This window comes from Tauraco erythrolophus, chromosome 9, assembly GCF_009769465.1.
Source record: "Tauraco erythrolophus isolate bTauEry1 chromosome 9, bTauEry1.pri, whole genome shotgun sequence".
Lineage (NCBI taxonomy): Eukaryota > Metazoa > Chordata > Aves > Musophagiformes > Musophagidae > Tauraco > Tauraco erythrolophus.
The window spans coordinates 38,301,021-38,328,838 of record NC_141473.1 but is presented as its reverse complement, the minus strand read 5'-3'; the positions used below and the strand labels follow the sequence as shown (position 1 = coordinate 38,328,838).

General features: G+C 58.3%; 4 protein-coding genes across 9 annotated transcripts; 1 reads left to right on the top strand and 3 right to left on the bottom strand.

The window, feature by feature from the left end:
• Nucleotides 1-1,445: 1,445 nt before the first annotated feature.
• Nucleotides 1,446-6,590, top strand: SPOCK2 (SPARC (osteonectin), cwcv and kazal like domains proteoglycan 2). Its single transcript, XM_086616551.1, has 10 exons — nucleotides 1,446-1,661; nucleotides 4,073-4,118; nucleotides 4,397-4,511; nucleotides 4,608-4,710; nucleotides 4,797-4,905; nucleotides 4,986-5,105; nucleotides 5,190-5,408; nucleotides 6,021-6,083; nucleotides 6,218-6,355; nucleotides 6,445-6,590. Exons 1-10 carry the CDS (start codon nucleotides 1,446-1,448, stop codon nucleotides 6,588-6,590), a joined length of 1,275 nt encoding a protein of 424 aa, XP_086472677.1.
• Nucleotides 6,591-7,809: 1,219 nt separating this feature from the next.
• TYSND1 (trypsin like peroxisomal matrix peptidase 1) lies at nucleotides 7,810-9,610 on the bottom strand. Its single transcript, XM_086616730.1, has 4 exons — nucleotides 8,601-9,610; nucleotides 8,385-8,518; nucleotides 8,117-8,302; nucleotides 7,810-8,021 (listed from the first exon to the last, which is right to left on the bottom strand). The coding sequence occupies exons 1-4, from the start codon at nucleotides 9,608-9,610 to the stop codon at nucleotides 7,810-7,812; spliced, it is 1,542 nt and encodes a 513-aa protein (XP_086472856.1).
• Nucleotides 9,611-11,102: 1,492 nt separating this feature from the next.
• SAR1A (secretion associated Ras related GTPase 1A) lies at nucleotides 11,103-16,415 on the bottom strand. 2 transcript variants are annotated; one of them, XM_086616319.1, is made up of 7 exons: nucleotides 16,367-16,415; nucleotides 15,910-15,984; nucleotides 14,700-14,819; nucleotides 14,169-14,234; nucleotides 13,411-13,514; nucleotides 12,780-12,911; nucleotides 11,103-11,768 (listed from the first exon to the last, which is right to left on the bottom strand). In XM_086616319.1, the coding sequence occupies exons 2-7, from the start codon at nucleotides 15,965-15,967 to the stop codon at nucleotides 11,652-11,654; spliced, it is 597 nt and encodes a 198-aa protein (XP_086472445.1). In that variant the 5' UTR covers nucleotides 15,968-15,984; nucleotides 16,367-16,415; the 3' UTR covers nucleotides 11,103-11,651. The 2 variants fall into 2 exon arrangements, with proteins under 2 accessions (XP_086472445.1, XP_086472446.1); XM_086616320.1 differs by lacking the exon at nucleotides 16,367-16,415 and adding an exon at nucleotides 16,156-16,177.
• Nucleotides 16,416-16,783: 368 nt separating this feature from the next.
• On the bottom strand, nucleotides 16,784-27,168 carry PPA1 (inorganic pyrophosphatase 1). Of its 5 annotated transcripts, XM_086616664.1 has the most exons (12): nucleotides 27,099-27,168; nucleotides 26,829-26,893; nucleotides 23,742-23,795; nucleotides 23,262-23,381; nucleotides 21,961-22,047; nucleotides 21,546-21,672; nucleotides 20,923-21,050; nucleotides 19,327-19,412; nucleotides 19,033-19,102; nucleotides 18,043-18,045; nucleotides 17,828-17,867; nucleotides 16,784-17,117 (listed from the first exon to the last, which is right to left on the bottom strand). In XM_086616664.1, the coding sequence occupies exons 1-12, from the start codon at nucleotides 27,160-27,162 to the stop codon at nucleotides 17,086-17,088; spliced, it is 876 nt and encodes a 291-aa protein (XP_086472790.1). In that variant the 5' UTR covers nucleotides 27,163-27,168; the 3' UTR covers nucleotides 16,784-17,085. The 5 variants fall into 5 exon arrangements, with proteins under 5 accessions (XP_086472790.1, XP_086472788.1, XP_086472792.1 ...); XM_086616662.1 differs by lacking the exon at nucleotides 18,043-18,045; XM_086616666.1 differs by lacking the exons at nucleotides 18,043-18,045; nucleotides 27,099-27,168 and adding an exon at nucleotides 24,032-24,131 and having other exon boundaries at nucleotides 26,829-26,853.
• Nucleotides 27,169-27,818: the final 650 nt, after the last annotated feature.

The following is a 27,818-nucleotide window of genomic DNA, read 5'->3' as shown; positions in this document are numbered from 1 at the left end:
TGCATCCTTACGGCGAAGAGGAAGAAGAAAATTTGGTTTATGCTGTCGTTTTGCCTCGCTGGAGCTCCGGGTCGGGAGCGCGGCTCATCGTTAACCGTAAAGTTGAATGACAACAATGCTGGTTTTTTTTTTTTTTTCCTGAAATGTGGTGCCTGGAAGCTGCATTTCCAATTGCAGCAGCCTCTCTTAGGGTCAGCTGTGTTTCCTCTTCCATCCCGAGCGTCCTCGGTGGGAGAATAAAAGCCGTGTGTGTGTGCTGGGAGCTCCCCGGCTGCAGCTGCGAAGGAGCAGCGGGGGCGCGGGGATCCGCGCCCCCGCTGCCCCTTCGCAGCTGCAGCCGGGGTGAGTTGTCACCATCCCTCCTCCTCCTCCTCGCCAAACCTAAGAGGACGAAGATGTCCCCGCGAGTGACTCTGTGCCCGCCCTGCCTGCCTGCTTCCCCTCAAGAGGAGGGGAAAACCCCAAAACTGTGGTGCGAAACGCACTTCCCTCACTCTGTTCCCTCGGGGAAGGGGTGGGTTTCTTCTCTGGAACGCCAAAATGCTGTGTTGGGGTGGCCGAGGGATGGGGACAGCAGGGTGGGCATCGCAGGGACGGGGGTTGGAGGGTGGGGACATGGCAGGGACAGAGGATTAAAGGATGGGGACAGGGGTTGGAAGATGAAGGAGTTGGTGGAGATGGTGAGGGCTGGAGGGTGGGGACATGGCAGGGACAGAGGATTAAAGGATGAGGACGGGTTGGAAGATGAAGGAGTTGGTGGAGAGGGTGAGGGCTGGAGGGTGGGGACATGGCAGGGACAGAGGATTAAAGGATGAGGACGGGTTGGAAGATGAAGGAGTTGGTGGAGAGGGTGAGGGCTGCAGGGTAAGGACACGGCAGGGACAGGGAGTGTGGGACAGAGCTCAGCAAGGGCAAGAGATGCAGAAGCAGGGGACAGGATGGGGAATGCAGGATGGAGACGGGGCAAGGACCAAGGGATGCGGGATGGAGACAGGGCAAGGACCAGGGGATGCAGGATGGGGCAAGTGGGATGGGGATGTGACAGGGATGGGGGGATGCAGGATGGGGACATGGTAGAGACCAGGGATGCGGATGAGGGGTGCAGGATGGGGATGTGACAGGGACAGGGGATGCGGGATGGGGGTGCGGCAGGGACAGAGGATGCAGGATGAGGGGAGGGGGACATGGCAGGGACCAGGGACGAGGGGTGCAGGACGGGGACAGGGAAGGGACCGGGGCTGGGGCAGTGCCGTGCCGGCGGCTCCCCCACCCCGGTGCCGGCGCGCAGGTGCGGCGGGCGCGGCGGAGGCCCCGCCCCGGCCCTCCCGCCGGTGCCGCCCGGTGCCGCCCCGCGGCCGCACTCGCCGCCGGCGCCTCCCCGTGCGCACCGCACCGCACCGCTCCGCGCCCGCCGCGCCGCCCGCTCCCCCCGGCGCTGCGGCAGCATGCGGGGCTGCGGCGGGCACCGCGCCCTGCTGGCCCTGCTGGCCCTGCTCCTGCCCGCCGCCGCCGCCGGCCCCGGGCCCGCCGCCGGCCCCGCCACCGGCTCCGGCCCCGCCGCGGCGGGGGAGAGCCCCGGCAATTTCATGGAGGACGAGCAATGGCTCTCTTCCATCTCCCAGTACGGCGGCAGGATCAAGCACTGGAACCGCTTCCGAGACGTGAGTCCGCGCAGGCGGCGGAGCCGGGGATGGGGGGAGTTGGGGGGGGGGGGGCGACGGGACTCGCCGCAGGGCACCGGGAGCCCCCACCCCACCCTCTCCTCCCCGCCCCGACGCTGCGGCTGCCGCAGCACGAGCCTCCCCTGGCACCGGCAGCGGCTCCCGGCTCCATCGCAGGCGGCCGAGGATGCTCGGTGCTTCCTGGTACTACCCGCATCCCGCCGCGGCCGTGGGCGGCTGCCGGTCCCGGTACCCGGGGGATGCTCCGCGGCTTCGGCAGCGCCAAGGCCACCGTGCCCGACACCAAAGCCGGGGTGGCCGATGCCAAGACCACCGTGGCCAGTGCTTGACGCCCAAGCTGGCGTGGCCGGGGACCTGGGGGTGCCGTCCCCTGCCCCTCTGCCCGCTCCCCGCAACAGGGCCCGGGCCAGGCTACCGTGGGCTCTGCCCTTGGGTGACAGCTCAGTGCAGATCGGGGTGCGGGCACCCTCCCGACCCCCCGCTCCCCCGGGCCCTGGCTCCGCGGGGTGCTGGTCCCTGGGAACGGGGATGGGGGGGACGCACGAGGCAGGGAGGATGAGGATGGCAGGTGACCTGGCACATTGGGCTTGGGATCCCCTAACCCCCCGCTTTTATGCAGCCCTCGGTAACGGCCTCAATGGCAATTAGTTCCAGCCCTTAATTTTCTGGGGCAGTCGGGGATCTTTCCTGGGCTTCTTTTACACCCCTGCCCTCACGTTGCCCCCCACCTCGTGTCTTCCAGGGCGGGGGCACGGTGCTGCATCTCCATCCAAGGGGGAGAAGGGGGGGTCCAGATGACCTGCGGGAGCTAAGTGGGGAGTGGGGACACGACAAGCTGCCCCCCCACACCCCGAGCCAGCGCCTCCGGTCTTTGTCCAGATGCGCACTCGGGTTCACCTTGGCAGCAAGGATGCGCTGCTGGGAAATACTCCCCACCATGGGGCAGGGCAGGGGACACCCCCCCACCCGAATAAACCACTTAGGGGGACAGAGCATGGGCAAAGGTGCCAGGGACGGGGTAAACGCCACCCCGGAGACCCCTGCCAGCAACGTACCCCTCTGGCCAACACCAGCGCTGGGCACCTGGGACATTCTGGCTGCGGGTGCCCAAGGGGGACCACATGCAGATGTGGCCCCACCACGCTTGGCATCCCCGGGGAAGGGATTTGTGGCCAAGAGACGCCCATCCCCAGGTGCTGGCAGCACGCGCAGGGCCCACCCGGCTGTGCCAGTGCTGCCAGGCTGGGGGGGGCTGTGGTCCTGCTGGCGGTTAGGGCGGATTAATAAGCAAATCCCATGGATTTGTGGGGTTTTTCAGCCGAGTGGTGCTGGTGGGGGGAGCGTGACCGGCCGTGTGGCAGGGAGGAGGCCGGTGGGCCCTGCTGAAAGCCGCACCGCAGGGAGCTGCCGGGCGCCGCAGTGTTACTAATCACGGCACAGGAACGCAGGCGATCGATTGCGGTGCAAAAAACGCTGCCGCGCCGGAGCGAGAGACATCCCGTCCGGAGCTGCCTCCCGTGCCTCCACTTTGAGCTGCCATCCAAAGCCCTGCCCGCCCTCTCCGGGGTGGCAGGGATGCTCCAGCCTTATTATCATGAAACCCACTCCGGAGCGTCCCGTGGGGCCAGCGATGCCGCCTGCTGGGAGATTTTGAGTTCCTGCTGCTCCCCCTCACCCCCAGGATGCTTTTGGGACTCTGGGGGACCCTCTGCCTCCACAGGCAGTGACATCCATCTTACCCTGCTCCCTGTGGGCTCCGGATTGAAAAACTGGGGTGGCAGCAGGAGGACTGTCCCCAACAGGGATCTTGGCCATGCGTGGGACCTTGCTGAGTTCTCAGGGGCCTCCTTCCCCTCATCCCTCCTCCCTCCTGGCCAGCCAAGGGGTGATGGGGGAAGGTTTCACCCTACGTAAAGGCTCGCCAGGGCCACGGGTGGGGAGCATCTTGGTGGTGAGTGCCAGTGGTATCAGGGGCTGGTGACGGGAGCTTTGGGCGCCTCAGAAGGTCGGGGTGCCCAACTGGCACAAGGTGCCTGTCACCATGGGCTGGGGTGGGGAGTGGGGGTCTTTGGGCTGCCCCGGGGCTGACGGCACTGCCCTCTCTCTCTTTCTCTCTCTTTCTCGGTGTCGGCCGGGCCATCTTGCCACCGCGCTGCCAGGAGGTGGAGGTGAGCATCGAGGGGCTGCTGGTGTCGCCCCACTTTCGGGGGCCAGGTTGCTCCCCACTCCTGCTTGCTCCCCTCCTGGCGTGGGGGGTCCTGGGGGGTCCCGGGGGGTGGGTGGGTGTGTGATGCACGTGTGTGGGCCAGCGGCCCCAAACGGGATGGTGGCACGGCCGTGTGTCACCTCTCCCACCACCCGTGCCCATCTGGGCTCTCCCACTTTTGCAGGACGACTACATCAAGAGCTGGGAGGACAACCAGCCCGGGGATGAAGGTACCGCTGGATGGATTTGGGATGGGGGCGCAAGGGGCTCGGTGACAGCTGGCACGGAGCAGGGGATGCTATCTGCCCACACCCCCCTGGGCTTTTCCCTTCCGGCTGGGAGTGGTGGTGGGGTGGGTGCGTGCCGGGAAGTGGCAGCTGGTGCCGAGGCAGCCGCCCAGCTGCGGCCTGAATGGCGCTTTGTGCTGGTGGCCGGCATTGCCGGAGCTTCCCCGGGGAGTTCCTGTCTGTCCCCCTGCCTACCCTGGCCCCTCTCTGCCCCCCCCCAGCGCTGGACACCACCAAGGACCCCTGCCAGAAGGTGAAGTGCAGCCGGCACAAGGTGTGCGTGGCACAGGGCTACCAGCGCGCCATGTGCATCAGCCGCAAGAAGCTGGAGCACAGGTAAGGGGGCGGTGGGGCCAGGGCCGAGCTGGAGGTGGGGCGAGGGGCCAAACGGGGGGCTCAGCACCGTCCCCCCGCACCTCTTGCCCCACGCAGGATCAAGCCGCTGGGCGCCAAGGGGCACGGGGGCTGCAAGCCCTGCCACGCTGCCCCGCTTGCCGCTGTCTGCGGCTCCGACGGACACACCTACAGCTCGGCGGTAAGGACGCTGGCACCTTGCCACGGGGAGGGGGACACTCTGCCGTGTCCCCCCCGCCCCACCAATGTCCCGCTGCCACCCCGCAGTGCAAGCTGGAGCAGCAGGCGTGCCTGGCCAGCAAGCAGCTGACGGTGCGGTGTGAGGGGCAGTGCCCCTGCCCGACCCCGCACGGCCCCGCCGGTGACGGCAAGCAAGGTGAGCGGGATGAGGGGCACCAGGGAGGCATCCCCCAGCCCTGCCCGGCCTGACGTCACCCCTCTGGACCCCCTCCCCAGAGCCATGCACCGGGCAGGACCTGGCCGACCTGGGCGACCGCCTGCGTGACTGGTTCCAGCTCCTGCGGGAGAACGCCAAGCAGAACGGCTCCAGCGGCCTCCCTGCCAGCCCCGCCACCGGTAGGTGCCCCCCGCCATGCGGGGAGCGCAGGGTGCTGTCCCCCATGGGGACCGGGCAGCCACGGGCCGCATCCTGCCCTGCAGCGCTGGAGAGGAGCGTGGCAGCCAGCTGCAAGGAAGCGGTGGGGTGGATGTTTGCCCGGCTGGACACGAGCGGGGATCTCTTCCTGGAGGCGGCCGAGCTGGCCGCCATCAACCTGGACAAGTACGAGGTGTGCATCCGCGCCTTCTTCAACTCCTGCGACACCTCCAGGGATGGACGCGTCTCCGCTGCGGAGTGGTGCTTCTGCTTCTGGCGGGAAAGTGCGTCGCAGCGGTGCATGCCGTGGGTGGGGAGGGTGTGCACTTTGGGATCCAGGGGGATGCACGCCATAGGGTTGGGGGGATGCACGCCATAGGGTTTGAGGGATGCATGCCCTGGGGGGATGCGTGGTGGTGGGGGATACATTCCATGAAGTTGGGGAGCCCATGCTGTGGGGTTGGAGGTGGGAGGGGGGGATGCATGCCATGGGATGCACACCACGGGGTCACGGGGAGTCCATGTTGTAGGGTTGAGGTATGGGGGAGATGCTTGCCATGGGGTCTAGGGGGGATGATGCATGCCATGGGGTGCACGCTGGGGAGGGGGATGCATGCCATGGGATTTGGGGGGCTGCACACTGTTGGGGTCATGGGGAATGCACTCTGTGGGCTCTAACGGGGCTGCACACTGGGGGGGCAGGGGGTGTGCACGCTGTGGAGTCATGGGGGAGCACACCATGGGGCTGGGGGGGGGCTGTATGCCATGGAGATGGCTGGAGGGGGGTCAGGGGGCTGCACATCACAGGGCTGGGGGCTGCAGGCCATGGGGTCAGGGGTTGCCCACCATGGGGGGCTGCACACCCACCCTAAGAGCGGCATGTGGGGGTGCTGCAGAGCCGCCCTGTCTCAGGGAGCTGGAGAAGATTCAGATCCAAGAAGCAACCAAAAAAAAGCCGGGTGAGTTGGGGAGGGGTCCCAGGGCCCCTGTCCCCCCACAGGGCCCTGCCCAGCTGAGGCTGGGGAGCTCTGCAGGGGGCTCTCGCACTGCACGTTTTTGGGGTGGGGTGGGGGGGGTGATGACTTCCCTGCAGGCACCTTCATCCCCAGCTGCGACGAGGACGGGTACTACCGACGGGCGCAGTGTGAGCCGGGCGGCGGCGAGTGCTGGTGCGTGGACCAGCACGGCGCCGAGCTGATGGGCACCCGCGGCCACGGCAGCCCCGACTGCGGTGAGCACCGGGGGAAACCCCCCCCAAACCTGGGGAGGGGGCTGCAGCCCCAGGAACTGGCTGTGAGCCTCTGCCCTTCGCCCCCGCAGACGAGGCGACGGGGTTTTCCGGCGACTTCGGGAGCAGCGTGGGCTGGGAGGACGAGGAGGAGAAGGAGCCGGAGGAGGCGGGTGAGGAAGGCGAGGAAGAGGAGGGCGAAGCGGGCGAGGGCGACGACGGCGGCTACATCTGGTAGAGGAGCGGGACAGCCCGGCGGGTGGCACAGCCGGGCGGCAGCCCCCGAGCTGGGGGTCCCCGTGAAACCCCCCCCGCCCCGCCACCACTGTGGCATGGGGTGGGTGCACCCACCCTCGGCCCCGTGTGGGACGGGGTGTCATGGTGCCTGCCCGGGGAGGGGGCGAGCAGGGTGGAGTGGGGGGGGCCACGCTTGTGCAAATTTGAGCTTTTTTTTTGGGGGGGGGGGGGGGGGAGGTAGAGCCTTGCAGGCCTTGTGTGCTGCTGCGTGGTCTTCAACTGGGCAAACGGCACAAATAAAAGTGGGGAAAAAAAGGAAAAATAAATATATAGATAAGCTGCCCCCCCCCGCCATGTTCCCCCCGCCCCCGGTGCTGTGCTTGCGTGGCCGCCCCGGCCCCCGGCGTTGTGTAGCGGCTGTGAAATAAATACCCCGTGCTGTGTCAAACGCTCGCCCGCCCGTTCCTGCCCGCCCCGACACCCCCGTGCCCCTCTGGCACCCACTGGGCCCTGCGGGGAGTGCCTGGGGTGTTCCCCCCCTGTGGGAGGGGGGCACAGGGCTGGTGGTGGTGCCCAGCTGCTGCCCCTCAGGTGGGGGGGCTGTGGGTAGGGGTACCCCCTGTGCCAGTGCCCATAGGTTTGGTCTCCACGTTCGGCTGGCATGGGGTCAACATGAACTTCCCCCCGCAGGGTCCCAGCCCCAAATATGCCCCCTCCAGCCCAGCCCCTGACCCTCTCCAGGACCACAGCCCCAGACTAAGCCCCTCTCTGCCCACCTCCAGGACCCAGAACTGCCATTCCTCCCCATCCCTTCCTCCCAACCAAGACCCCAACCCAGCTCTATCCCTGGCCCAGCACCTCCCTTACAAGACCCACCCCCTCCCAGTCCAATCCACACCCCAGCCAGGACCACCACTGCCCACCACCCACGCCCCCCCGCCCCCTGCCACCTCCCCAGCCGCTCGGCACCACGGGACACCACGGCCTTGACTCACAGCGTTTATGGCTCCAGGGAGAAAAGAAAATAAACCGAAACGAACCCCAAACCTCCCTAATTTGGGGCTGCCAGCAGCAAGCAAAGGCACCGTGCCACGTCCCCCACCCCAGGATGCCCACCTGCCGCTGGCCCCGTGGGGTCTGGGCACTTGGTCCCGCCACCACCGGTGCCAAAGAGGGGACGTGGCAGCTCCCCCCCTGCCACAAGCACCCCAGGAGGGGGGTCAGAGCTTGCTGAGGGGTCCCGGCTGCCGCTGAATCCGCCAGGCCGCCCGCACCCCCTCGCCCGCCCGGTTGAGTGCGGCAAAGGCACTGGGGTCACCAGTGCGGTGGTAGCGCGCGGTGGGTGGCTGCAGGACGGTGATGGGGATGCAGAAGTTGAGGTGGGGGTAGGTGGCCCCCACACCAGTGTCCCGGGTGTTGCTGATCACGATCCCTGGTGCGGAGAGGAGCGATGCCCACGTCACCAAGTCCGGCTGGGGGACACCCATGGGACCCCCCACCCATCACCCACGGGACACCCTGGCTTACCCAGGAGGCGTCCGCTGCGGGAGGCGACGAGGGGGCCGCCGCTGGAGCCCCCGTGAACGGCGCAGGTGGTCTGCAGCATGACGGGGTGCCCGGCCACCGCCACCACAGCCGAGAGGACCCCCGCCGTCACCGAGGGGCCGCACGCTCGCCCCAGCGCCCCGAAGCCCACCACACTCACCTCCTCTCCTAGAGTGAGAGGGAGGGAGGTGGGTGCAAGGAGGTGATTCCCACCCCAGCACCCCACATGTGCCCCCCCCGGAACGCTTACCTGGAAGGAAGGTGTCCGCCAGGCACGGGGGGACGAAGCCCGGCACGCTCTCCTCCAGCTCCACCACTGCCACGTCGAAGGGGGACGACTCCTCGGTGGCGAACACCACGCGCCCCCCGAGAACAGCAGCATCACTAAAGACATGGAACAGAAGACATCAAGGCGAGGAAAACGCAGGGCAGTGGGATAAGGTGAGGGACATGCAACCACACTCACCGGCCGGGGCCCGGTGCCGGCGTGATGCGGAGTGGGTCTCCCGCCTCCACCACGTGTCGGCAGGTGAGGAGCAACCGCGGTGCCAGCAGCACCCCGGACCCCCATGCCGTCCCGCACTCCACCAGCACCGCCCAGGCCAGGGGGTCCTGCCTGCTTCCCGCCTGCACCGCAGTCACCCGTCCCGGCGGCAACGGCGGCACCACCACCCCGGCTTCATCCAGGACGCCGGCGCTGCTGCGCAAGATGGCGGCGAGGGAGCAGAGCAGGGTGAGCCCGACCCACTCGGCGCCCTTCCAGCAGAAGGAGGCGGCGATGACGGCCACCAAGCACGGTCCGGTGGGTGACGGCAAGAAGGCACCGCCGCCCTCGGTGCCGGGCAGGCAACGCGCGTCAGTCAGCACGAGGGCGTTCTCCTCGCCGGCCACGTTGCTCACCACCCCCTTGCTCAGGGTGTTGAGGAAGAGGTCGGGGCAGAGCGCGCCGAAGGGGGACCCGCAGGCCAGCAGCCCCTCGCCCTTGCGCAGGCAGCCGGCGCTCGCCCGCGCCGTCCAGCCGCCATCGGAGCAGTCGAGGCCGGGCACCCGCAGCCAGGCGAACCAGTGCAACGCCCGCGGGTCGTCGCCCGCCGCCTCCGAGCCGAAGTGCCACTGCTCCGCCTGGCCGAAGGCCTGTGCCAGCGCCTGCCGGAAGGCTCCGCAGGGCACCAGGGCCAGGAGCCGGGCTTCGTGCTGCTGCAAGCCACCGGCCGGGGCGTCGAGGCGTCGGGGCGGGGGCTGCAGGACGAGGACGCGCAGGTGGGGCCGGAGGACGTCGGGCAGGAGGGCGCGGGGCTGGGCCCAGGCGGCGGGGCCGCGCAGCAGGAAGGGGGCGAAGACGGCGCCGTGGCACAGCACCAGCCCGGGGCCGCGGCTCAGCACCACCCCGCTGCAGCTCCAGGGGCCGCGGGCCGGCTCCGGGGAGTCGGGCGGGCCGGAGACGCTGACAACGCAGCAGGTCTGCTCCTCCGCCATGGCGGCGGCCGCGGGGCCGGCTGCATGCGGGGCACCGGTGCGGTGCAAAGCAAAAAGCAAAAAGCAAAAAGCAAAAAGCAAAAAGCAAAAAGCAAAGCCGCGCTCTGCACCGCCCGCACCGCCGCGCGCGCCCCCCCGGGACCTCCCCCGCCTTCATGCCGGCCCCGCCTCTCCCCCCCCCCGTCCCCTTCACTCATTGGCTGCGGCGGGGCCTTGCGCCCTCCTGATTGGTGGCGGCGGGGAGGAGGGCCGCGCGACGTGGCGGCCGGCGCGCGCCGCCCCCTCAGCAGCGGCGGCGGCCGCCCGGGCGGGAAGGGCCGCCCGCCCCCTCAGCGGCGGCGGCCGCCCGAGCCCCGGCCCCAGGCCGGCGGGGCGCATCCCCGCTTTTTCCCCGAGGAGCCGGAAGCGAAAACCGGGCCCTGCGCCCCTCCGGCGCTCGAGTTTCGGGATGAGGAAGCGGCCATTCTGTGGCCGCGCTCGTCCGCGGCACGGAGGAGGGCCCAAAACTGCGTCTTCTCTAAGAAAAGGGGCTCCAGGACCTGCAGAACCCCTTACAGGGAGTTAAAACTCCCCAAAACGCTGGGAGCAAGCAGAAGCCAGAATTTAAGCTGCCCCCGCAGCCCCTTCCTCGCCGCAGGCCGCGGCACGGGGCTGTTACACCAGGAGCAAAGCCCCCCTGAGCCACCAGCACCAGGCAAGCGAGTCCTCCGCCCTGCCTCAGTTTCCCTCAGCAGCAAAAGGGTCACCTCACCTGCCGCAGCGTCGCTGTGAGCACTTGACTGCTTCTCTAGGGGGAGGTTAAACGTGGTTTCAAGCCTGGGCCAAGCGTATAAATCCATGTCGAGTGCCCGTCGCTACCAGCAGACTGCCTGAGGAAGACTCGGAGACAGGGAGTTGGCTCTTTCCGCTTGCATTTTGGTTCTTTCACCCCAGGGACGGCCACGGCACAGGGGCTCGACAGCCCAACGGCAGCGCGGCCAACGCCAGGTCGGATGGAGGATCGCTACCCCTTCGGAGGAGAAAGACATGTCTTTATTTAACTGAAAACGAGCGCTAGACAGTAATGAAACTTCAGACAAAAAGTCCATCGAGTATAAAAGAAACTGGTTTAGTCTACATTAATAACCTCGTGATATGCAAATGGCAAAACGCTTCCATGCTACAACCACCAAAACAGCTTCGCGGTTCTTGCTGTGACGGCGCAGCGAGAGGATTCGACGCCCTCGACCGACGGCCCCTGCACGGAGCTCAGCCCGGCTGCGGGGGAAACCGGGCGGCGTGCTCGGGCAGCCCGTCCCACCGGGAGCGCGCGCCGGTCACCACATCCAAACACCTAAAGCGGGTGCGCTCGCGGGTGCTCCTCTCCAACAACAACAACGACAACAACAAAATCCCCGTGAACTAAAGAAGCTCGGATTGCACACGTCAGTCCCGACGGCACCCTCTTCGTCGTCAGGTCAGCGTGACACAGCACAGCCACCCTACAGCTCAGTTAAGCCCAAACGCTATGTTTATTGAGGACTTCTAATACCATGATACCTCGGTTCAGTAATTTGTGAAATATCTAAATATCGTTAAATATATTTTTAAAAAAACCCTAACCAGGCTCTGGACCAAACAAGATGAACGTTAAACTAAAAAGTCAGAAGGGACGCTGTTTACATTAACGCTTTTCTTTAAAAAATATAATTGCTTTTTTCTTTTTTTTTTAAGTCAATTAACCACAGTGGTGAGACGTGCTCTCTTTTTCAGCTGTTAACAGTGCAGCGTGCAGAGTTTTACTTCCCAGATCACACCGGCCCCGCTGTAACCGAACTGAAAGGGAACAACTCGCACCCGCGTGCGGAACGGTGCCGTCTCCCCGTCACGTGGAAAAGAGTTGTGTCACCACTGTGCGATAGGGCAGCCGAAAAAACAGGAGTCTCTTGGTCAATGCCAGCAGGCAGTTGGAAAGCCTTCCGTGTTCTAATAGAAAAGTCCATAGGAAGCTGTGAACAGGATCAGTCCAGAGGAGTTAACACTCTCGTGTCCGTCCCAGTTATCAGTCAATGTACTGCGATAGCCAACGGAAGCCCTCGCCGTAGCCTTGCCTCTTCAGCACGCTGCACATGAACACCTCCATGGGGCGTGCGTTCAGGTCCTTCAGCGGCACGTTCCCCTGGGGAAATCCAAAGAGAAATCAGAACCGCATCCCTGCCGCCCTCACGGAACCACAGTGGTGACCGAGTCTAGGAAAACCCCTCTCTCGGGAAACCCCTCTCTCAGCCCAGGAATTTCCCCTCTTCGCTGCCGCACGCCGCCAGCCCCTTCGCGAGAGGGACCTGCCCACGGGACTGGCAGAGCCAGGAGTGTGGGAGAATGGGCGTTAGGAACACCAAAGCAAACCGCTTTCCAGGCACGGCCTGATGTGCCTGCTCCTGTGAGGAGCGGCTGAGGGAGCTGGGACTGTTTGGTCTGGAGAAGAGGAGGCTCAGGGGGGACCTTATTGCTCTCTACAATTCCCTGAAAGGAAGTTGTAGGGAGATGGGGGTCGGTCTCTTCTCCCATGTTATGAATGACAGGACGAGAGGGAATGGCCTCAAGTTACGCCAGGGGAAATTTAGGTTGGATATCAGGAAAAATTTCTTCACAGAGAGGGTTGTGAAGTATTGGAACAGGCTGCCCAGGGAGGTGGTGGAGTCCCCATCCCTGGCGGTGTTTAAAAACCGCGTGGATTTGGTATTGACGAACACGGTTTAGGGACCCTGACGGTGCAGGATGAATGGTTGGGCTCGATGATCTTGAGGGTCTCTTCCAACCAGATGATGATTCTGTGATCCAAGAGGCAACTGTCGCCGCGTGGATCAGCAAGCGCCAGGAGCAGCCTTGCAGCGTTCTACTACCCTCACCCGGCGTTTCCACGTTCAATTCTCCCCAACCACACTGTTTTTACACACTGAAAAAATGGTTTTTACCGTGTTTTGCACAATTCTGGCAGTTTCAAAACTTGCCCAAGGGCGTTGTTAGTATTATGATGATGATGAAAAGTTCAGCTTGGTCAATATTGTGGACAAATTCACAGTAACACCTCCGTTAGTTTCTGTACGGAGGCCTCGTTCTGCAACGCAACGCGCAAGCGGATCGTCCCTCCGTCCCTTGCGGACGATCCAGGCTTTGGACGCCTCCCTACCTTTCCCGTGGTCTGTCCGTAGAGTCCAAAGATCTCCCGCAGTTTCTCCTCGCTGATGGCCTCCGGTCTGTCGATTTTGTTACCCAGGATAAGGATTGGCACGTTGGATATTGTTTCATCTGTCATTAGCGCCTGCGTGCAAGACGGAGGGGTTAAGCAGAGACAGAGGAAAAACAATGATAATTCAAATAAAAACCTTTTGTTTCAGCTCTGTGACCAACGAGGGCTGTTTTTTTGGTGCCACAGTACTCCCACGGAAGAGGAGGCTCTCCGGAAAGGTTTCTCACAAGAAGCTCCTATCTAAACCCATGGGCTGCTTCAAAACCTCTTCGAAGGCTGCTCCAGAAGAGCCTACGGTTGACCCACAGTAAGGGCATCCAGGCTTCTCCAGCTCTGGGAGAGCACACCCATAAATCCACACTGATCGCTCCCTGCGTAAAAGAACGTGGAAATTCCTCTAAGAACACGCTTTGGACCGTTAAAAGCTGCACTGGGAATGCAAGTCCAAATGCACTCTCAAAACACGCCTACGCACACGTTCCAGCCCCAAAAAGGAGAGCATTATTTACAATTTAGCAACTCAGAGGTGTTGGGAAAGGGAAAAAACAATAAAAAAAAAAAGTCTATTTACATTCAGCTCGACTTTGGATTCCATGAGACGCGAGTGATCCGCACAGTCCACCAGGAAGACGATCCCGTTGATGGCAGGCAGGTAGTTCTTCCAGACCCGGCGAGCTGGAACACACAACCCACAAATACCGCCCCGTGAAAACGCTGCCTGAAACGACCGGGAAAACTACCCCCAGCAGCGGGAGCCGCCCTCTCCGTTAAGATTCCCTCAAGGCAGCAGACAAAATTCCGGCAGAGGGACCAGCTGAGGCCGCACGCCAGGCAGTTCGGAGAGCCAGTTACGCGCTCTCTGCTTTCCCAAGTAAGCCTCAGCAACCAAGGCTGACTTTTTAGCCAGTATTTTTATGTGTTAAAAAATACTAATAATTAAAAAAAAAGGCAGAAAACCTTTTCTTAGAACTTCTGGAAAGTCTAAAAATAAAAATTCAGCAATTATTCAAAAGCATAACCCTGTGACGTCCGAGCCTTCCATGGCTAAGGATATTTCAGGCAGCAGAGCATGAACTGGCAGCGATTTTTTCCAAACTGCCAGAATTAAGCGGAAGCATTGAACCACCGAAACAACTGGTATCCAAGAGCCAGGAGGTTTTTTTCCACATACTGCTCCATAAATAATTTCAGGCAACAAATAATTAAGTAGTGCTAATTGCTATCGCTTTTCGGTACCACTTTTTTGGTAATTTTCCTTCAAGTGGCCGGAGAACGTCGTGGAAATGGGAAATCTGACCTTATTTGGTGTTTCCCACTCAGCCCTTTTACCTTGTTCGTGTCCACCCAGATCAAAAGTCGTAAAGGTCATTCCAGCGATCGTCAGCTCCTCTGATGCTGGAAAGGAAAAATACAGGCTGTGTTCCAGGAAAATAAAGAAGCCGTCCCGGCCAGGACTTGTTGGGGACTCGCGTTAACATAACACACTCTCCTTATATAAGATATCCTGTAGAATTCAGGAATTCCCTCTAGTCGCTGAAATGGAGTCGTTTCACAAAAACCACGAGCGGGAGAAAATAATTTCTCCTACCTCCCCAATTAAGCACATGCTTATTAATCTGCAATCGCTCCCTGCCCCGCCTCCTGTTAACCGAACCACGCCGGATCTCGGGCTGTCCCTTTTGCATTTGGGAGAAAAACGCAAATCCGTGCCGGCTCGGGCGACCGACGCGCCACTGCAGCCACCTCGGATACGTTTTGCGACTGCTGCCACACAGGGCTATTGCCGAGGCGTGTTTCCATGCCACGACTCCAAAATTAAAGAGGAAAAACAACGGCACGAGGCCGGACTGGCAGACTTACTGGGATGTAGCGTTGGGACGTGCTGACCCAGCCTGTCGTCTTTGAGCATGTGCAGCAGAGTGGTTTTGCCTGCGTTATCCAAGCCCAGGAACACAAGTTTTCCAGACTTCTTGTACAAACCTGGAAGGAAAACAAACAAGCAAGAGAAAACTCCAGCGGGTTGATCTCGGCAGGGATCAGGGATGTCGGCCGCAACGCTTGCCGCCGTTTCTACACGAACGCCTCTCCCAGAGCCACCTGAGCATTTACATACTTCCAGCACGGACACAGAACAGCAGGGAAAAACCAGTACAGCTCGAACTGGTTTCTACCGAGGCAATGCAAAGTAAGGTCTACAACAAGAGGCATTTTCTAAGCTCATGTTTCCATGAGTGACATATTCTCTTCTCACAGACATCCCAGCAGAAGAGCGTGCGGCAAAGCGTGACTGATGGGAAGGGCGTTACGGATCGATCCGTTGCCCCACAGGGGTATTTCAACATGAAAACTGAACAAACTCATAAAATATGGCAGCAGCCAAGCTGTTAAAGCACGAAACAACACATCATCTTCTTCGGATAAACTGATTTTTTTTCCCCACTTCCAGGTACGCATCTTCCGCAGGAACCTTCCCTTAGGTTTCCAACAGGATTTTTCTCATTCCTCCCTACCCTTCACGAGGTGCTGCGGACACACAGCGCCCCATCCTCTGGCAAGGACCTCTGCCGGAATCCACACCTGCGGCAGGAGGAGCTTCACCATCGCCCCCGCACCACGCCAGACTGGGCAGTTTTGGCCACCGCAACAAGCCTCCAACCCGGAACGCGCCAGCGGCTCCCCCAGGCACGCTGGGGCGGGCGGCTCGGTGTAGGAAGGGAGAAGCCCAGCCAGCCAGCCGTGGCGGCGAGAAAGAAGGGTGGGCTCTGGCTAAGCTGGTGAGCTCGGACACCAGGAGGAGGAGGAGGAGGAAGGGTTAGGGAGCTCCTCTGCCTGGGGCAGGGCGCTGGGCTGCACGGGCCCTGGGCTTCTAAACTGGCACCCAAACAGCTTCAAACGACTCCCAGATTTTTTCCTCCCGGTGTCCAAAACCCTCTGTGGATGTGCAGCCTCCGTACAAGCGGGACCCCCCCCCAGCGCGCTCTGCTCTCGTCGGTGACTCCTAAGCCATTTTGGCCACAGGCCGCGGCGACCGACGGGCGCTGCGCAGGGGCGGCGGCGAGCGCGGCATTACCGAGGAACTGCAGCACGCTGCTGAAGCCGTTGTAGATCCATTCGAAAATGAAGGACATGGCGGAAGATTAATCGCCTGCGGGGGACACAACCACACCGGGAGTTAACGCGGCCGGCCGCGCGCCCCCGCGGGACGCTGCCACGCAGGAGCCGCTCCCGGTTCCCCTCCCGGCCGGCCGGAGAACCGAGCGCAGGACGAGAGGCGTTTCGCCGGTAGGTGACTAATGGCCCCCCCCCCGCGCCTCACCGTCAACCCCGGGCTCCGGCGGGGGAAACTGGGTGGGAGGCGGCTCCGGCGGCGGCCTCAAGGGCGGGCGGCGCGGCCTGGCCCCCGCCCCGCCCCCGCCCTGCCTGCGTGTCACCCCGCGCCGCCGCCCCCCGCCCGGTCCGGCTCCCGACGCCCCGTTCGCTGCCCCCCCCGCCCCGAGGCCCGGCCGGCCGCCGCCGCCGCCGCTCACCCCCGGCTGCCCCCGGGCCGCCGCGCCACCGACTCCCCTCCTCGGCAGCCGCCAGCTCCCCGCCGGAAATACGCCGCCCCGCGCGCCCCGCCTACATCCGGCACGGCGGCTTCGCCGCGCTGGCTGTCCACGTCAGCCGTGCGCGTCTGACGCCACGGCGCCGCCGCGAGGTCGAGGCCGCCCCCCGGCGGCACCGCCCCCGCCCCGGGAGGTCCCGGGTTCGAGACCGGCCGCTCCGCTCCGGCCTCCTCGTGTAACCCGGGTTCGAGGCCGCCCCCGTCTCTTCTCCCAGCGACACCATCCCGCATTACCCGAGGAACCCTCCCCTCGTGCCGCCCAGACTCGCCAAAGCGCCGCTGTTCACCCCTCGGCTCCGTTAGAGGGAAGAGAAGGAGAGGGAGTCCCGCAGCGTCCGGTTTCAGTAGTTTTTATTTCTAGCATCCATACACGTACCAGGCGAGCGATCTGCTGTCGCGATTTACGAAGTACACTGTACGACCACGCACAAGCAGGGTGTTCTGATTTTATAAATTATGTCCTCTAGCCTCCGCAAGACCTCGATGCAGCAGACACGTCACTGCTAGACACGGAATTCTAACGGGAAAAAGTCGCAGGTAAGGTCTTCTTGTTGACGCCGAAGCTATGTTTCTGGTCTATTCCTGCATGTGGTGACTCCTCGGGGGGAAGGACACAGCTGTCTCACCACTCATCCTCAGGCCTTAGTTCTTCTGGTAGTAGAACCACTTGTCAACTGCGTGGGGCAGAAAAAGAACAACAAGAGGGAGTCAGTCCTTTGTTAGCCACCCACTTATTAAGTAGTCACAGAGCACTGCGCTCATCACCTCCAGCACAGGGGCTTGCCCTGGCTCCTGTCAACACCACCACACACCCAGCAGGTTCTTGTGCAGCCCCATTTACATGTGTTTGCTTTCCTGAAGAAGTCTCCCTCGCTCAGGCTACCATTAGAAGCATCCCTGCATGACTCGGTTCAGGTGGGGACACCAAACCAGAGCCAGCTCAGCTTCCCTCTGGCTCAAGTGACTCAGGGAGGAAAAGTCATTTTACCTCCAACTCATGCCCACGTAGAAGACATCGGTTTCTTCACAGATTTATTACCCATGAAGGAGTTTGAAGTGACAGCCTAGCTCCTCTTTCTGCCACACAGCTGTGGGTTTCTCAACACTGTCCTTAGCTCCTGCTCCCTCTCGAGTCCTGTCCCTGCTACAGCAATGTCCAAACTTTGCGTGTAAAGTATCCAAACAAGGAAGTATGGCAACAACAGATGTTATTAAGGAATTAAACTCCATTACTGACACAAGTTAGGTCCAACAAGGCCCTTCATTTCTCCTAGTGCTAAAGCCATACCCAGCCATCCATTAAGACCCTCATTTTCCTACGGAGAATTCCTTTCAGGAAGTCTCCGCTCAGTGTTGGAATGTAAACGTGGGTTTTGAGACCTACCTTCGGGTGGGATGGGGTTGGCAGCTTTACACGGTGGCGCCTGAAATGAAAAGCATTATTAGCAGACAGCAGCTGTTGACAGAGGTTGACCTTACACCTGAAGCTCATTAGTCATCATTTAGAGCTGCACAAGTCTTGACTGAGCACAGTTTCACATCTAAGCAGCGTGAGTCGGTCTGTGGCAGCCAGCACTGGTCAGCTGTGAGGGAATAAACGAGCTCACGTGCAGCGCTGAGTCCTGTCATCCCACAGCCTCCTCGTTCCGTAGATGTCCTACATGCCCAAGGTGCCCTGCTCTAAGCACAGGCTGCAGTGCCACCTGCTTCTGACCACAAGCATTTACTGCTTCGGCATCCACACAGTCGCAGGCAGCCCGCTTTTTTTAAACCTACCATGTGGTGGTGGAACAGAAGTACAGAGGACTCTCAGAGAGCTGCTCTGAAGAGCTTTCACCTGATATTTAACAACCAAAGACAGACAAGGGTCCCTGGCTGGTGACATACCCTCCGAGAAGGCTGCACTTTCAAAAACTCACAAAGTAATTCCGACTCCACCAGAGGACACCAGCAATTTTAAGACCAAGACAATGGGTTTAGAAGTCTCTCCAAGGCTGTGGAGAGACTCTGGTTTCTAGTCACGTTTCCATACACTGAGGCAATATTTGCATTTTGATTTTTCTGTCCTGTTCCTCTAACTCCTTTCAAGTTGCCACCAGCAGTGCTTCACAAAGCCTAGGGAGAGGCAGTTAAGTCCTGAAACTGGATAGAAGTCCTGCACTGGGAACTTGAAGCTTTTCATTGCAAAGGATGCAAGGTCCCTGGCTGCAATGCCCTCGGGAATTAGACTTTCCTTTCTCAAAGGGTGACCTGTACTGTGAAGCTCCTGAAAGGCCAAGTATTTAAACACTCTCTGAACAGCTGACAGCCAAGCTACGGTTCAGAAGTTTAGCCCTTCACGCAAACTCTTGTTTTGGATTCCATCTCCCAGACGACTAAGGGCAAGGAGAAACCTCTGGAGGAACGTCTGGCTTGCTCCACATCCATCCTGTTTAACCAGAAACAGGTGCTGTGTTCAGTCATCCCAAAAAACTCTAGGCGTACAATGCGCTATTCACACGGAGAGAAGAGTTTACAATACCACACAAGTCGTATCGTTTTGCCCCGTATCGCAACGCTGGGGTGAGGGGACTCAAAATTTGTACTTACTGCATCCACAGTAGCTTTTGCACACTCTTGACTACAGCAGAAAGGGCTGCCGGACACCGTCACATTTGTGCTAGAAGAGACAGGTCGCTTGTGAGAACGTGAGAGCTCAGTCTGTCCCCCGAGAGCATTAAATAACAGAATATTAAGAATCATGGTTGTAGTTGCCAAGCTGAAGGGGAAGGCCCACGGAGACAGCGAGCAGCTGACAAAGCATGGCACCGCTCAGGAAGGGAAGTTTCAGGGTTACTTGTTTAGGAGAAAGGAACACGCGCAGCATGGTGAGCATTAACCTACCAGCTGATCTCGCCTCCGTCAGTTTTCTTTGCTATTAAAGCTTTCCAGTGCTCATGAGTGCTCTTGATGACGTTCACAGCAAAATCCTAAAGTTGAAGACGAGAACAAACATCGCGTTACGTGGAAGCACTAGATCATCTTCTCCAGACTATCAGTTTCATGAACCAGAGGCCAGTCTTTATAGACTGATTTTAGCTGCTTTCTGACTCTGGAAGAGGCCTCCTCCACTACTGCCCCTTTCGGGAACCACAGCAACCTCCCAGCGCACAACAGCTGAAACAACAGGGATTTTACAACACGAATTGTTTTACTTTCAAGATGAGAGGATACACCAAGGTCACCTAGCGAGCTTGAGGCCGAAAGAAAGTGAACACAGATATTCCAGTCTTAGGCCAGTGCTGTATTATAAAAGCACCTCCATCCCACTGTCCCTCCCACTCGGTTTTGTCTCCAGGGGTCGGGTTTGATCCCGAACTATCTGTGAGCTTTCTTCCACTCCAGGCAAATCATGCAGTTGCTGCACAGATCAGCAGGAAGAGACCCACACCTCATCTAGCTTTGCAACTATTTAAAAATGAATCTGCTTCCAAGCATATCACAGGTTTTTTCCTTAAAAAAACAAAAGGGAGTATATGCTCAAGCATCGACCTGTCAGCTGGAGAAGGAAGCACACACAATTCTTTGTTAGCGTGAACACTAGCGATAAATATCCTGGTTTGATACCACACAGAGCCAAATAAAACACCGCAGGAACACGCGCGAGGTTCTTTGTCCCTGTTTTCCGCCTTGGCCTTGGTTCCGGTTTCACCCATCCTGAGGGGCACTGAAATGTCCCAGCCCACCCAACCCGGTGCCGTGCTACAGCCAAAGGGACAAGCCCGCTCCCACGTGAATTCCATTTTAGCCCCCCTTACCCTTTCCTTCCCACACCAGGCTTTGCTGGCCCTCCCCCTCTCTGCACCAACTCTGGAGCTCTGGGAGTTGAGTCACCCCACTAACCCGCTGGCGGCACACTGGGACTGGCAGGAGGAAGGGTGCAGAAGCAGGATTTCACCCGTTCAGGAGCAGTAAGTTTTCTGACCCAACCCAGAGAAGAGGCAGAGGAATAACGCTGCCAAGGCAGAACCTCACTCAAAGGGCGGGAGCGAACACTTTATGCCTGGAGGAAGAAGCATTTTAACTCCCGAGTTAACTTCAACTTGCACCAGGCTGCAGTGGAACAAAGCCAGCGAGCTAGGGATGATGTCAAGCACCCTTTGCTCCAGAGCAGGAGAAAAGAAACCTGGTGTTTTCTGTCTGGTTCTGCCGTGGAGGCTGCCAGCCCTGAAGTGATCCCACAAGGCTGTCATCTGGAACAAAGACTGGTAATTTCCAACAGCAGCCAGGTGTGATGACCCTATGTTTTTTCTCCTAGTGTTCCTGCAAGCACTGAGCTAGAAACAAGCAGAATGGTAGGCTGGAGAAACAGCAGGAAGAACGAAGTCAGCTGTCAGCAGCCCTGTAGAAATCCATTCTCTCAGTGACTACTCATTCGCGTCCCCACGCACCTTAAGCTCAGTTTTTGGACAGTGTGGTAACGAAGAAAGGGAATCCTACCTTGTCTTTAAATTCACCATTAAAAGCAAACTGGTTTTCTGGCTTTCCATCGGGTACTTTGTACCTTCTGAACCAGTCCACTGTAGCTTCTAAGTATCCAGGTTTCAGCCTTCTGACGTCATTGATATCTAGTCGGGGAGAAAAGGTTTGTTAGCCAGATCTAGTAATGGAAGTTACGTCACTACCACCCTGCTCTTCTGAGCTGTCCCTCCTTCCAGCCCCTCCTCAAGCAGCCTGAGCAACATTTCAGACACAAAGTGGATATCCGCACAGGAAAGTCAGTGCTTCATCTTCACAGCATATCCTGATTGCTCCCAGGAGCACGGGCACATTCAACAGCTTAGAGACTTACTGGACAACTCCTTTCCTTCCACTCAGAGGACAGGCTGTACAGCCACCCTCTTCTTCAAGAGGCCAGGCTGTGCAGAAGACTGAATTTGGGATAAACAGCAGTAAAACTTTTTGCTATAGGATTGATAACATCCTATTCTGCTGTCCTGCCAGTATCACGTCTGATGAATACTGTGGCTTAGACGGAGCAAGACAATGTCCTGACTCGAAAGCTTCCTGCAGGCTCTCAAGGAAAAAAGGGAAGCACTGAGCCTTCCCCTCCCTCCCATTACCATTATAGTTGGCTGCTTCAGGGTCTTCAGCATTGATAGCAATTATCTTCCAGTCTGTCTCTCCCTCATCAATCAGCGCCAGCGTGCCCAGCACCTTCACTCTGATGACTTCTCCCCGAGAGCAGACCTGCAAGGACAAAGACCTTGCTGTCGGTACTGACGCATCCCAGGAATGCGCAGCAGGAGACCGCGCGAGCTGTGAGAGTTCAGCAAGCAGCTGGGTACCACAAAATCAGCTCACAGTTCCCAAGCCTCTCACTCTGTAAGGTCTCATCAACCATCTCCAGAGGCAGCAGAGGGAAACATCACGTTCTTAAGGTAGAGGAGGTAGGAACTGAATAATGTCTCTGGATAATTGACCCAAGAGACATTAATTACAAGTTTCAAAAGACAGTTACCCCTTGGAGCACATTACCTTGCTTCCAATTTCGCACACATCAATTGGATCGTTATCTCCACAGCAGCCAGTGTTTTCGTCTTTGTGACCTGGGTCTTCCCAAGTCTGCAAAAACAACCAAACCGCCCACACATATAAGAACTTTCAGGTTTCAAGAGGAAGCAAAAAGCAGGTTTATTTCAGGCATGCAATTGCCCCGAAGATACAGATGATGGCCCACTTCCCACTCACTTTCAGGTCTCATGGTTGAGCTACTATTTACCAGCTGGAATGCAGTCAGAATCCAAGTTAAAAGGTCTTATCTTGCCAAGAGTAAGCAGCTCCCTCCCACTGACAAACCTTTTTTCAACAACTTTCCAGACTTCCTCCTCCGTTCCACAGCTGCGTAAAGGTGAAGTTCACATCTATAAAGAACACTCATTGATTTGGCCGCCTGCCTGTTCCTCTCCCTATTCATTTCTTAACAGAAGTTTCCTGAACTCCAGATAGCAGTGCGACAGGGATGGAAGGCAGACAGGGTGTATTGTTTCCTTTTAATTAAAACAATTAAAGACACGCTGTTACACTAGAGCCGTGACAAGAACGTGGAGTCTCACACCCTGTGCTACCCAGTGTCCTAGCACGTAAGTTGAAAGGCAGGACTCCAGAAGGCATCTGTGCTCTGCCTCCAAAAATAATAGCTGCTTAAAACACGCTTCTGGTCAGGAACTAAAGGACGCTGTGCCCACTTGCATCATAAGCAGCATCTACCTCTAAGGTTGTTGAGATATAAAAAGAAGGAACACTCTTCCCAAATCTCTGCATGCCGGGACATGACTAGTCCAGACCTCAGGATGCATTCAGGAAGATGTACTGAAACCCGGGTGGTGCTGAAGGACTCTCCACAATCCCTATCGTACTTCTCTGCAAGGAAGTAGGAAGGTCAGTCCCTTGCTCTTGACGCAGAAACATCTTAACACATGACTGAGCGGAGGCTTCAAAAGCTGTAATTCTGTACAAGGAAACTGGCTCCAGAATCCATCCCAGCACAAAACAGCAGGTACCCCACTAAAAGCAGCTGCTCATCCTCAAATTTTCCAATAGCTTGTTTACAGCGTTAGCTGCAAGCCCACCTCTTGAGATCCCTACTTAGAAGTATCCCTGCTTTCTTGACAGGTTCTCTCCATTAGCCAGATGGCACAGGCAGCTGCAAACGCTGCGTTCAGACCTTCGGCTGACCTCACTCATTAATCTGATGGTTGTCAGACACACACACGGGCATCCTCCACCCTCCCTCCTCCCTACCAGAAAGGATGAGCCACTGAGAGGAGCTGCAGTACCTGTGGGATAGCACCGTAATTCCAGATATAACCTTTATAGGGAAACACGTTCGCTACATAGCGCAATTTTCCTTTCTTCACATCTTGCTTAATTGGGTTTAAGGGATCCTTTGTTGCAATCTGAAAGAAAAGTTACATGAATCTTTCTACTTTGCTCTCTAAGAAAACCCAGCGATTCTTCTTTGAAGCTGGCTGCTGACGGACAAGCCAAGAGACCAGGAGCTGACCCTGAAGCCAACAGTAGCTACTGGACAACTCCATCTCCTGTTGCATTGCCATCTCCTGGCGACTCAAACATGTAAGGAGCATACGGGGCCAAGAGACAAAAGACGCCGCTTTTATCAGAAGCCACAGAAGGACACAAGTTATTGCAGCTTCTACCAGTCTCAGCTTTAAGGCCTTTACTATTAAGCAAGTGCAAGCAAGATCAATACGACTAGTCAGCTCAAGCACTTCGGGTAGGAACTGTAACACAGTTACCTCCATTTTAGCATTTGTCCATCGAGGTACTTCCACAACCATGTTGAACACATTCTGCAAAAAGCAAAATATCAGTGAACAAGAAGGAATCTCAAGATCTCACTTTAAACCAGGGAACACACAAGTAAGCACAAAAGCCGGCCAGTTCGCATGAAAACCATAACTTTTTTCCTGTTTTTTCCAGTGCTGGTTTTGATACAGCTGAGAAAAGTCCTGTAATCCTGTCAGTCATCACTCAAAATTTAATCGCATGAAAGGCACCAGCAGAAGCCTAGACTGAGGTTACCCACATGTTCTCCAGCAGTTGCCACCCACAAACATCTCCGTCATGTTCCTAGGTTACAGAACAGCAGGTTGAAGTGAATCGAAGACAGCTGCACACAAACCGTCCTGCACATAACAAAATGAGGGTTTAGGCATATTTATGAGATACAAAGTGCTTAATGCCACAGCAAGAACCACCTGGCAGCTTAGAAGAGACAAGGCTTACAGGAGTAAGCCATCTATTTAATAACATGGGTACCTATGTACCATCCTGAACGACCGAGAACATCACTCCCAAATATTCTAATCTGTCTTGAAGCAGGGACAGATGCCTGAGCTTCCCACTCCAAGCTGACAGACCTTGTCAGGGCCATGGTGCAAGGATAAAGATGCGGGGGAGAAACGCAGAACTACGTCTTGCAGTACCTAGTTTACAAGTGACACTTGCAAACATCTCCCGTTGACTCCAGCTGGGCTGAGAGGACTCTCGAGAGTTAGAATCATAGAATCGTTAGGGCTGGAAGGGACCTTCAAAGGCCATCTAGTCCAACCCCCCTGCAAGGAACAGGGATATCTCCAACTAGATCAGGTTGCTCAGGGCCTCGTCCAACCTGGCCTTGAATGTCTCCAGGGATGGAGCATCCACCACCTCTCTGGGCAACCTGTTCCAGTGTTCTACCACTCTCATGGTAAAAAATTTTTTCCTAATATCCAATCTGAATCCATGTCAGAGTCTCCTCTTCAAGAAAACAAGCTTTTCCATGCTTGAACCTTAACAGTTGCTGTTTGAAGAGATTACGGCTTTTAACAAGAAGTCAAAGCTTGCTCCCTAGCACAGGCAAGATTTTTAATCCCCACCTTAAGCAGTGTTAGCGTTGCAAAATCCCTCGCACCTGTATTGCGCCATAATTAGATTGCTATTGTGCAACGAGTGCTCTTACATCATTGACTTTGCCCGCACCCTTCCCTAACAGAAGTTTATGCCTTTTATCCCTTTAATTGCAAGGGGCCACTGCTCATTTGCAATTTAAAAAGTAAGAAGTACTTTTATTTATAAGTAACTTGAGGAAGGGAACGAGACAATCAGAGTGGGCAGGCAGGTGCTTATGGCTTTGCAGGTAAAGATGACTTGGGGGTGCATCTTTGCTAGGCTCACAGTTCCCCCTGACAGATCCGCCTCCGTCTAAGATACCCAGTGAGCAGCCCAGGGTCATTCCTTCGCAACGCCAAGGCAGACAGGTACAGATAAGGTCAGCACATCCCAGTCCTAGACTGAAAAAAACACCCGGCAATCCTCTCAGTGTCTTAAAAGTCTAAGGATAAAGATCAGGGAGCCCAGACACAGTAAGACAACCTTTTGCTCCAAGCTGGTCCTCCTACTGTAGCTAGTAATGAACCTGCTAAGTAATGAGTAAAACCTCTGCGGAGAGGCACTCCAGCAACAGAAAGAGGTCTAACATGACCAGCACTATTGTGTAACTTCAGGGACTGCAACCTTCAGCGATACTTGCTTCTCTTAATGACTTGGCAGGGATTAGCTGCACAGGGACTCTGGCAGGCAGCACTGAGCGCCTGAAGGCGCACCAGTAGTCCAGCTTCCCCTGTTAATCATTACCAGTCCGCAGAAACCCTCCTCATGCCTATACTCACAGCCCTGCTCTTTCCTCCCCTGTTCTGTGAGCGTCTGCAAGATGTAGTATTATCTGGATTTTCCGTGTCTGACTTATCATTTGGACACCTGCTTTTGAAAACTGTTTTCCCAGTCAGCCACAGAAACCGCTCTGCCACTGTCTTTGATGATTATAATCCGTCTTTTCCCTTCTGAGCAGGCAAAAGCCACCTCAGACTTCCCAGCACGTATTCTGACAACACCCACACCCCAAAACGAAATCAGCTACCTTCTGGAGGGTCTGCTTTCAATTCTGCGTGCTCTTTTCCTTTCCCATAACCACCCTCCACCTCCAAATTACACCCCTCTCTATCACGCCTGTTGGAACAGTTCACCCACCACATTTCTCAAGCTGCACAAGATCTTTAGTAGGTGTTAAAAGAAGAAACGAGCTACAAAGGTTAGGAACACAGTCAGAGAGCCTGAGTTACCACTGAAAAAGCATTCAGTGAAAATGGAAGCACAGGTGTTTTGCCTTCCTAGAGCTGGGGCATTCCAGACAGGGATTCAGAACAGCCTCATTTGACTCTTTGCTGGCTGCCAGAAGGATGCAGAAGCCCTGCAGCACTACGGGCAGCATGTTCCCCACGTGCACCTCTTGCAAGGCAAATGGTTCCCTGGAGCTGCTACAGCAAGGATTTAACACTCTCACCTTCTGTTCTGAGGCTGATTATGCTGCAGGCACCAAGTGGCCTCACTGCAGTCAAAACCCAAGCCTGAAACGTCACGCAGTACAAGCATATACCTCCGTAGGAGCGCGTGTAGACATTTAGCTAAACAAAACCTACTTCTTTTAACCCAAAATTCTTCCATGTGCCCCAATCGGCAAGTTTGAGACAACCACTCGTATCTCAGCCATGAATATGAGAATGAGATCATCTGTTCTCTTCTCCTACGCCACTTTACTCGAGGCCAACGCTGTGAGAAAAGGGCACCCATTCTTTGCGGGATCTAGCGATGCTTCCGTTAGGTGCTTCCGCGGAGAAGCGGCGTTAAGGAGCTGAGAGCCCCCCTCGAGTATTTCAGGCTCGCGGGACCCCATTCCCTGGGGAGCACTGACAAAACACTCACACACACACACCCCCCCCCAAGGACTAAGCCCCACAACGAGGCCACACCAGCCACCCGCCTTGGTGGCCACTCTCCCCTCTTACCTCGCCGCCATCCGCGTAGATGGGGATATCGTGGAAGGGGGAGATATAGCGTCCGGCGGCATCCTCTGCAAGGCAAGGGGGGGGGCGGGGGAGCGAGTCAGGCCCTGCCTGAGGGGACGCCCTGAGGGGACGCCTCAGGTGAGGGACGCGCCTCAGGCCGCGGGGGCTCCCCCAGCGCCTCCAGAGGAGCTCAGCCCCTCAACCCCCCAGCTGGGAGGATGAGGGTAAAGGAGGAGGAGGAGGATGAGGATGAAGGGGGCGGGCACTCACTGAAGAAAAGCCGGTACTCCAGGCTGTGAGGCGCCGCGCGTTCCTCCACGCCGTAGCCGGCCATCGTGCCGCCCGCAGCCCGCCGGCAGCCGCACTGCGCAGGCGCGACGCGCCACGCCCCCCCCGGCTGAGGGAGTGAGCACTGCGCAGGCGCCGAACTCGCGCCTCCTGCCCCGCCCCGCGCCACGCGGCGGCCCCGCCCCTCCCGCCACGCCCCGCCCCGCGTGGCGTGGCGGGAGGGGCGGGGCCGCCGCGTGGCGCGGGGCGGGGCCAGCGGCGCAGCGTTTAGTAGCCGGGGGCGGTGTGGCGTGGTCCGGCGCAGCGTGGGGTGGTCCGGCATGGCCACAGCGGTACGGCATGGTCTGGTCCAGCACAGCATAGGGTGGTCCAATATGGCCACAGCAGCACGGCGTGGCTTGGTCCAGCACAGCATGGGGTGGTCCAATATGGCCACAGCGGCACGGCGTGGCTTGGTCCAGCACAGCATGGGGTGGTCCGGCATGGCCACAGCAGTACGGCGTGCCGTGGTCCAGCACAGCATGGCGTGGTCCAGCATGGCCACAGCAGCATGATGTTGCATGGTCCAGTATGGCATGGCTTGGTCCAGCACATCATGGTGTGGTCCAGCACAGCATGGGGTGGTCCGGCATGGCCACAGCAGCATGGCGTGGTGTGGTCCAGCATGGCCACAGCAGCATGATGTTGCGTGGTCCAGCATGG

What these genes read in the sequence shown, in the direction of transcription:
- PPA1 (XM_086616664.1), bottom strand. Translation starts at nt 27,162, where the DNA reads ATGGCCGGCTACGGCGTGGAGGAACGCGCGGCGCCTCACAGCCTGGAG. An exon ending in ATTACGGTGCTATCCCACAG is followed by an intron (nt 22,048 to 23,261) that starts GTACTGCAGCTC and finishes TTGTTTTTGCAG; the next exon opens with ACTTGGGAAGACCCAGGTCA. An exon ending in TGAAGCAGCCAACTATAATG is followed by an intron (nt 21,051 to 21,545) that starts GTAATGGGAGGG and finishes CTCCCCGACTAG; the next exon opens with ATATCAATGACGTCAGAAGG.
- SAR1A (XM_086616319.1), bottom strand. Translation starts at nt 15,967, where the DNA reads ATGTCCTTCATTTTCGAATGGATCTACAACGGCTTCAGCAGCGTGCTG. An exon ending in CGTCCCAACGCTACATCCCA is followed by an intron (nt 14,235 to 14,699) that starts GTAAGTCTGCCA and finishes TTTCCTTTCCAG; the next exon opens with CATCAGAGGAGCTGACGATC. An exon ending in AATCCAAAGTCGAGCTGAAT is followed by an intron (nt 12,912 to 13,410) that starts GTAAATAGACTT and finishes TCTTGCACGCAG; the next exon opens with GCGCTAATGACAGATGAAAC.
- TYSND1 (XM_086616730.1), bottom strand. Translation starts at nt 9,610, where the DNA reads ATGGCGGAGGAGCAGACCTGCTGCGTTGTCAGCGTCTCCGGCCCGCCC. An exon ending in GGCGGACACCTTCCTTCCAG is followed by an intron (nt 8,303 to 8,384) that starts GTAAGCGTTCCG and finishes CTCTCACTCTAG; the next exon opens with GAGAGGAGGTGAGTGTGGTG. An exon ending in CCGCAGCGGACGCCTCCTGG is followed by an intron (nt 8,022 to 8,116) that starts GTAAGCCAGGGT and finishes TCTCCGCACCAG; the next exon opens with GGATCGTGATCAGCAACACC.
- SPOCK2 (XM_086616551.1), top strand. Translation starts at nt 1,446, where the DNA reads ATGCGGGGCTGCGGCGGGCACCGCGCCCTGCTGGCCCTGCTGGCCCTG. An exon ending in CAACCAGCCCGGGGATGAAG is followed by an intron (nt 4,119 to 4,396) that starts GTACCGCTGGAT and finishes GCCCCCCCCCAG; the next exon opens with CGCTGGACACCACCAAGGAC. An exon ending in CGCAAGAAGCTGGAGCACAG is followed by an intron (nt 4,512 to 4,607) that starts GTAAGGGGGCGG and finishes TGCCCCACGCAG; the next exon opens with GATCAAGCCGCTGGGCGCCA.